This window comes from Oncorhynchus kisutch, linkage group LG7 (assembly GCF_002021735.2).
Source record: "Oncorhynchus kisutch isolate 150728-3 linkage group LG7, Okis_V2, whole genome shotgun sequence".
NCBI lineage: Eukaryota > Metazoa > Chordata > Actinopteri > Salmoniformes > Salmonidae > Oncorhynchus > Oncorhynchus kisutch.
In genome coordinates, this window is record NC_034180.2 from 27,136,471 (window position 1) to 27,145,120 (window position 8,650).

At 41.1% G+C, this 8,650-nt stretch overlaps 1 protein-coding gene across 2 annotated transcripts in view; it reads right to left on the bottom strand.

The window, feature by feature from the left end:
* Nucleotides 1-6,864, bottom strand: part of LOC109893694 (potassium channel subfamily K member 10-like) — a 32,155-nt gene extending 25,291 nt beyond the window's left edge. Inside the window, exon 1 of one of the 2 annotated variants that reach the window (XM_031828775.1) lies at nucleotides 6,670-6,864. In XM_031828775.1, the coding sequence (XP_031684635.1) occupies nucleotide 6,670 (1 nt within the window). In that variant the 5' untranslated portion in view covers nucleotides 6,671-6,864. Of the gene's footprint in view, nucleotides 1-6,051; nucleotides 6,527-6,669 lie in introns of those variants that run through there. The other variant, XM_031828774.1, reaches the window with a different exon arrangement.
* Nucleotides 6,865-8,650: the final 1,786 nt, after the last annotated feature.

Consider the following 8,650-nt stretch of genomic DNA (forward strand, 5'->3'; position numbering starts at 1 on the left):
GCTCTAGGAATATAGCATTTTAGTTTGTTATTACAGGGCATTTTGACAATGTTGACATTGACCTTACCTGCCCTGAATAATACCCCAAAACAGTCAAAGTTCAAGTATGGTGCATTGTCCTCTGCAGTTCTAGACATAAACGGAGAGGCAGATGGGATAACTGTATTCATCTATCGGAGCAGACTAATGATAGAAGCCATTAGTGTAGTACTCAGCCTGCAGCCCTGGACTGATGCCCCATTCCACCCTAGGGTAGAATAGCGTTTCATCTCTCTCTCTCTCTGAGATCCCAGCAGGCCATTGCAATATGTAATAATGTTACCACAGTGACAATTGTTTTGTATTCAACCCTCGATTCTAATTTCCACAGCCGTATCTAAATGGCATTATGCGGTGGATGTTTTGATATCAAGGGAAGGACAAGTTGTTGTTGACACACAGAGACACTAAGAACATTGACAAGAGTGTGCTTAAAAAATGTATACGCTTTCCTCTCTAAAAGCAGGATTCAATCTCTCTAATAGACAAGCGTGGCCAGTAAGAGAGGGGGATAACTGCCACTGGGTCATTGCTTTGCGAATGGGGTGTGCAATAAATGCATGTGAATGGGGAGGGGGGTGGGGTCACCCAAGGTGGGGGACTTTGTCAAGGAGGCATCCATATTTAGATCTCCTCCTATGGGAGATTGTTCTGACTGAGCCCCAGGGAGGGTGGGAGGGGCCTGGCAGGGTTTCACCATGATGCAATACCTAACACTCTGTTTTAAAAAAAGAGCTCATTGTTCATAGGGAGGTGCTTCTTTGTTTAATTTGAGAGATTGACTGGCCATATGGCTATGTAATGTGCTAGCCCATTTTTTATTTATTTTTAAAGTGACACAATCTAAAATGCCCCTGTCAGTATTCTAGAAGCAAATATCTTATTGTACTAAAGATGTGTTTGTGTAATTGCAACAAGAAGCCTTGTTTGCAGGATATGTCATACTTTGCATACTATATGTAATGTATTCATTTAATACATATCTGGGAGAATATGCGGAATTTGTGAAGAATTGTATTTTTCTATTTAAACTACTTTTTGTGTATTTTATTGTATTATACATTTACTACACTACCACATACTATGTTCCTGGAACAACTGTCTAGCATCCTTTAGTATGAACACCAACACAACCTGTCATGAAGACTCAAGGACATCAAGGAAGTTTCACTCACTTACAGGGATCGAAATCATGTTAGTCCATCCTTTGGCATGGATCACAGTTTAAATTGATCAAAACAAACTGTCATCAGGATGGGAACACACAGCCGGAGATTCACCAACATCAACACCAACTTGGCCACATTGAGTTACCACATTACCGGTGCCTAGGAAAACATTTTCAAGCTATTTTTAGGACAATAAGGGCAGTTTGCCAGACACAGATGAAGCATGGTCCTGGACTTAAAACTACTTTCGATGAAGATTCCCCATTGAGCTTGCTTTTTAGTCCAAGACTAGGAGTTTGGGAAACTGGCCCAAAAAGAGTAACTTCACAATTAAGGAATTCACAATTAACTTTTTAGGGTGGGTGGGATTATTTTTAGGAAGACATTTTGTGTAATATTTTCAGACCTGCAAGCTACAGAAAGGGGCCTGCTGATAGATATTATAGAACATCCAACTCTACAGCCCACCCATTCAAGTGTCTTGACTCCTCTGACAAAACCATGAATTGGTTTGCATCGTTTGGGATAAATGAGTGGAATGGAATAAATGGGCACTACAGTTTATCATACTTGGACGAGTACTTTATGAAAGAGGTTGGGCTATTTCTCTACCACTAAATCTGCATCCGTCTAAAAATAGCCATTCAATTCCAATCACAAATGGTTCCATCATTATTAGCATAACTCATGGTTGTAATGGCGATCTAGATTTGAAACCTACTGTGGCTTTGAAATGAATATTATGCTCCAAGTTCAGCTTTCACAAAATATATAATAGTATTCAAAGCACTGAACCCACCTCCTGTTGAGTTCCATAGTTTCACAAGATTTGATTATGCAGGAGAGTAGGCTAATGCTTTTATCCTCCCCATCTTCCACCGCTCTCTCTGTCTCTCATCCAGACGTTACCAGAGGAATACAAAACTGACAGGACAAAAATAAGTGTGATGTGATGCACTGGAGGATCTTTAAAGAAAAGCAAAATTAAACTGCATGGATGATAAAGATGATTTTTTTCTTGATTGATTGGCTGGTATTGGCTGGTAAATCCTGGATATGATGATGCCATCCACAGGCCATTATGATGATGATTGGAGATCATGATATGATCATTTCATACCTCCTGTCCATGTTTACAACAGACATATCTTATGCCAAGCCACACAAAGTGCAAGTGTTAAATCTGACACCTAAACTTTTTGTATACTGTTGGGGCACAGTAGCCTGACTACTCAAACTCAATTATTCCCCCGCTCTGTCGTTAGCTCAAAGAATAGTAGAGCATCCCTATATAGTTCCCATTATGACGTCTGTGAGTACAGGGGGCATCTCCATTGAGACAAACTCCATTTTGAAGTAGTCAATTTTTTTCTTCACGATTGGCTGATCCCTCCTGATGAGCCAGTTGGACATGACTCCAACGGGGTCATTAAGAGGGATCAGCCAATAAAGTTGGAAGTTGCACCCAGTTAACTACATTAAAATGGTGGAAGCCCTCAATGGCGTTGCCCATGCTAAATCGGCCTTTGGCCACTAGAGGCCTCTATCATTCTCTATGCGTTACATACTTTAGTCTGAGACTGCCATCATTGAAGTCGTTTGTCGTGACGAGAGGCATTATACAAAACAAAGTCATCAGCAATTGGATTATCTCTAAACCATCAGAAAATCAAAGCCAATGACGAATTTTCAAACCAGTGCTTTACCCACGTGTTCTTGCTCTGGCCCAACCCATCGGTTTCTGGACCAATCAGATATCCACGAATGTGTACACATTCGTTCCGTAACCTAATATAGCAAGTGTAAAAGAAACGCCTGAGCGGCATTTAATTACTTCTGATCTTGACGAACCGATCCAGTAAATGTGGAGGAGGAATTATGACAGAGTGTAGCTTTATTAATGCCCAAAAGTGGAAGTCGTGTCACAGGTTCTCCTTCCATTTCCCCTGAAAACCGGATGCATCCAGTTGCTCAACATATGTTCGAGTCAATGTCTTAAAGGGATACTTCGGGATTTTGGCAATGATACCTTTTATCTACCTACCCAGAGTCAGATGAACTCGTGGATACCATTTTTATGTCTCTGCATGCTGTTTGAAGGAAGTTGCACCAGCGCAATTGCTAATTTGCATTAGCGTAATAACTGGGAGTCTATGGGTATCTGATTGCATGCTAGCAGATACCCACAGACTTCCAATCATTAGTTAGCATTGGATCACGACACCTACCTCTAACTTCCTAAATAGTGGATACGGAGACATAAAAATGGTATCAATGAGTTCATCTGATTTTGGGGGAGGAGATAAAAGGCCTCATTGCCAAAATCCTGAAGTATCCCTTTAAAATAAAATTGTATTCATCACATGCACTGAATACAACAGTGAAATGTTACAGTGAAATGATTACTTACACGCCCTTAATAACCAACAATGCAGTTAAAAAAAATATATGTATATATAACAAATAAGGTAGAGGTAAAGTGACTATGCATGGATAATAAACAGAGAGTATCAGCAGTGTAAAATTGGGGGGTGGGGTGGGGACAATCCAAATAGTCCGGGTAGCCATTTGATTAACTTTTCAAGAGTCTTATGGCTTGGGGATAGAAGCTGTTATGAAGCCTTTTTGACCTAGACTTGGCGCTACGGTACCGCTTGCCGTGTGGTAGCAGAGAGAACAGTCTATGACTAGGGTGGCTGGAGTCCTTGGCAATTTTTGTGGCCTTCCTCTGACACCGCCTGGTATAGAGGTCCTGGATGGCAGGAAGCTTGGCCCCAGTGATGTACTGGGCCGTATGCACTACCCTCTGTAGTGCCTTGCGGTCTGAGGCCGAGCAGTTGCCATACCAGGCAGTGATGCAACCACTTAGGATGCTCTTGATGGTGCAGCTGTATAACTTTTTGAGGATCTGAGGACCCATGCCAAATCTTTTCCGTCTCCTGAGGGGGAATAGGGGTTGTCGTGCCCTCTTCACGACTGTCTTGGTGTGTTTGAACCATGATAGTTTGTTAGTGATGTGGACACTAAGGAACTCAACCTGTTCCACTACAGCCCCATCGATGAGAATGGAGGTGTGCTCGGTCCTCCTTTTTCTGTAGTCCACAATCATCTCCTTTGTCTTGATCACTTTGAGGGAGAGGTTGTTATCCTGGCACCACACTACCAGGTCTCTGACCTCCCTACTCCCTGTAGGCTGTCTCATCATTGTCAGTGATCAGGCCTACCACCTTTGTGTCGTCGGCAAACGTAATGATGGTGTTGGAGTTGTGCGTGGCCATGCAGTCATGGGTGAACAGGGAGTATAGGAGGGGACTGCGCACGTACCTCTGAGGGGCCCCTGTGTTGAGAATCAGCGTGGCAGATGTGTTACCTACCCTTACCACCTGGGGGCGGCCCATCAGGATATCCAGGATCCAGTTGCAGAGGGAGGTGTTTAGTCCCAGGGTCCTTAGTTTAGTGATGAGCTTTGAGGGCACTATGGTGTTGATCGCTCAGCTGTAGTCAATGAATAGCATTCTCACATAGGTGTTCCTTTTGTCCAGGTGGGAAAGGGCAGTGTGGAATGCATTAGAGATGAAATCATCTGTGGATCTGTAGAGGCGGTATCCAAATTGGAGTGGGTCTAGGTTTTCTGGGATAATGGTAGTTGAATGTGTTATTACTCCAACCTTTGGAAAAGTGAAAAATGGACAAGTTTTCATTTTTGTCAAAACCAACTTTATATTGAAGAATTCCCTTTGATTTGATAGCCTGTACATGTGCAGTTCAGCACGAGACGACTGTTAGACCCAATTTGTGTTTCTGCGCATGAGCTTAGCTAGCCAGCGTTGCCATGGCATCGCCTACAAGCATGATTGGGCAGTTCTATTGGAGAAGAAGTTTATGCCTATCTTCATACTGTACTGTCTTTGGATCGGCCAATTAATTATACTCGTGAGCAAACATTCCAGAACTGCAGGTGGCAGTAAATCACCAACCATGGCTTTATACCTGTTCAAACAACACAATATACAGGTGGCAGTGTGCACCCTTCTAGTTTCGTTGCAAAGTCATTGAAGTAGTAGAAGAAGAAAATGTACTACTTCAAAATGGAGATGGCCTCAATGGCGCTGCCCATGCTCTCATATACGCCATACTTGGACAGATACAATGATGCGATGTCTATCATTAATCTATGATCCAGACTCATTGTGGAGAAGAAGCTAACATCCGTGGGCGTGGCGTAGCGTTTGGCTGGAACAAGGAGTCTGGGAAGCCAGGCAAGTGGCACAGTGGGAGGCCAGAATATTGATTTATCCAGCCTAGCAGCTGTAGATGGGGAAACATCACATGAAAGGAGTCTGTCTGTGTGGGTTCAGTATGGAGATTAAGAGTGGAGGACCACATTCAAATACTGAATCAGATAATAGCATGCGGAATGTAAGTAGAAAGGCTCTGTCTCTGCCCAGTAATTCCCAATTGGCCTGAACGACATCTCCCCAGCAGCTGTCCTATCCCCGCCTCTATCTATCCCTAACGAAGAGCACACTGTAGCCTACCACACAGCTGAGCACATAAGGGATGGAGAAGAAAGAGATCCACTCCCAACCCCCTGGCGTCATAAAAAGCACATTGCATGATTGTAAATGGCATTAAAGCTCCTATTTGAGATTAAATAAACACAAAATAAATTATTTTAAAGAAAACCTATAGCACATATTCACATTGTAACTAATTTTGTCCAAGTCACACAGTAAAGATGCTGAGACAACTGTATACCCAGGTTCTTCAGTCAACATAGAACATTGCACAAAGCTATCATTACACAAACTCCACTTTTAGAGTAAAATGTACATTTACTAACCTTGTTGTTCCGGGTCCAAATTTACTTGTTTTCTAGGGTTTTCCAGTGGAAATTTCATAGCTATTGTTCTTCTCAATAAACACAAAGACCATAGATCTGCTCAATAGCGCTTGAGAAAATGTAGAAAAATAAAACAAATGTGCCAGCGCCCTTGTCACAAATATGTATTATTGTTGCTTCGAATGGCATGATAAAATATACCCGAAAAGTAAGGCGAAAATGTGTCTGGAGCACTGACAGGGTCTGAAGCCATAGATGTTGCCTATCCTTCTCAGCTTGACATGGGTGGGTGCACCCCAGCGGTTGATAGTAATGAGGTATATGTATGTGTACTGTCTGTCGCACCACTCAGGACCACCCTATGGGCTACAAGACATTTCGCAAGCCAGACCACTTGAAGAAGGCTCCGAACAGAAGTGGACAACGAACGCATTTAGAACAACGAACTTCACACAAGGATGTGGATGTAACCCCAACAAAGGAAGAACGACGTTTCTTGGATAGTAGTCCATCTCTCCATCAATGGACGATTTTCTAAAAGTACTAATGATATTACCACTAATACTGTAGGCTCATTATATACATGCTAATTAATAAATGTCTAAATGGTTTACTTACTATTTTGTGACAGGGAGGGATAGCGTCTATCCTCCTTTTTCAGTTAATTCCCACTCCACTCCAATCACGACTGGGTACCGGCGTGTAGGCACATGGCGCGGGAGTAAAAGCCATAAATGATGTATTCAAGCATAGACAACAAAAAAAAACATTACATCATCCGATGTTGGAGAAATCATACATAATGTATCAAAATCAATAGCCTACATCGAGACCAGTAATCTCTGCAATACTGTCACTGTGCCCCTTAAAAATATGCCATTAAATCTTGCGCTGTTATTTTGAGGTTCTAGATAAACAGCACTTGTTTTATAGGGATGCTTGAAATGCATTTAAGATACAACACGCGCTTTCAGTCAGTAGGCTACATTTTGTTTTTAAAAAACTGAAATTAAATCAAATTATTGTTATTTTTGCAGTGGATCGGCCTTGCTGAACGAAGCACCTTGCCGTGATGTTAATAACATCAAAATGTCCTATGATTTGCATATTATGTGTTGAATTATGCATTTGAGTAGTATAATTGCATATCATTCAACAACTAGTGGACACTTAAAACAAAATAAAAAATGGATAAATCATCATTTAATTTCATTTTGATACAGTTCATTGAACATCTCACTGTTGTTTAACAAATGTATAATTATCCAGAGAAACTATTACAATGGTATTCCACAATGAGAAAAGTGCACCCCCAGAAACACTGAGCGGCTGTAGTTGCTATAGACAATGCTTCCCCAAGAACCTTCAACCAGTTATTATGATAGACAGCTGTCTGACTTTAAACTGAAATAGAATTGGCATACCAAGTGTAAAACTGTCTGCAAGGAAAGCAAGCCATTGGTTGGTGATATACTATCGTAGTCATCCTATTGTGGGCATAGATTTGTGAATAAATCAAATCAAAGTTTGTTGGTCGCTCACACAGTTTAGCAGATGTTGTACCGTGTGCAGCGAAAAGCGTATGTTACAAACATGTTACAAACAAAGCATTAAAACGTCAAACAAGTGCACAAATATATATTTTTTTAAACATAAAAATAAATCAAGAAATGTCATAACGAATTAACAACAATAACAACAACAACCCAAATAGCACTAACAGTAACCCAAATGCAATCTACACGTATACAGACAGGATGAATTTACACAAGATAAAGGAAGAGTGACATGTACAGCAGTAGATATATTACAGTGAGCTATGTCAAGAATCCAGTATATTACATACAATGTGGTGTGTATAAACAGTGTAGGCCTGAGCCTAACTAAAAAGCAATGTACAGTAGTAGAAATACAATATGTGTAAGAAAACAATATTCAAATACACAGTACAACACCCCATTGCAAAATTAGAGGTGAACAACTACTAGGGCATGTCAGAGGACATTATTCAGAATTAACGCATCTGCATTTAAGAGGTTAACAAGAGGGTTTCTGCCTGCATATAGCCTACCGTTTGTCAATGACATGTACACATTGAGGATAGATTGTTGTACACAAAGTTGTCATTAATACAAATGTATGGCTGACATGACCCTTGTCCCTATGGTTCATGTACTTAACATTTAAATATGTATGTTTTACACAAGTAGCTACACAGAGTACAAAACATTAAGATCACCTTCCTAATATTGAGTTGCACAAATTAAGAGTTGTTGCCTTTAAACACTTCAAGAGAGATATTTCAAGCTTGAGGCTCATAAATGATCACTACTCAGGAATCTGAGAGGAAATATCAAGCAAATTGGTAAAAGTAGAGAACATTGGTTTATGATGTAAGTGGGCTGCCCAACACTGCCAACACTCCAGCCTTGAGGGAGAGTTATCTGTCCCACTTGTGTACTTCACCACACAGCTGTACAATAAATCATAATACTTTGCTCATAATGGGCGGTACTGGGTCAAAAGGTCCCTTAAACAAAACAAGGAACATGGCAGCAATAGCAATATGCTGTTGACAGCATGTTCCTTTGACCAAAGA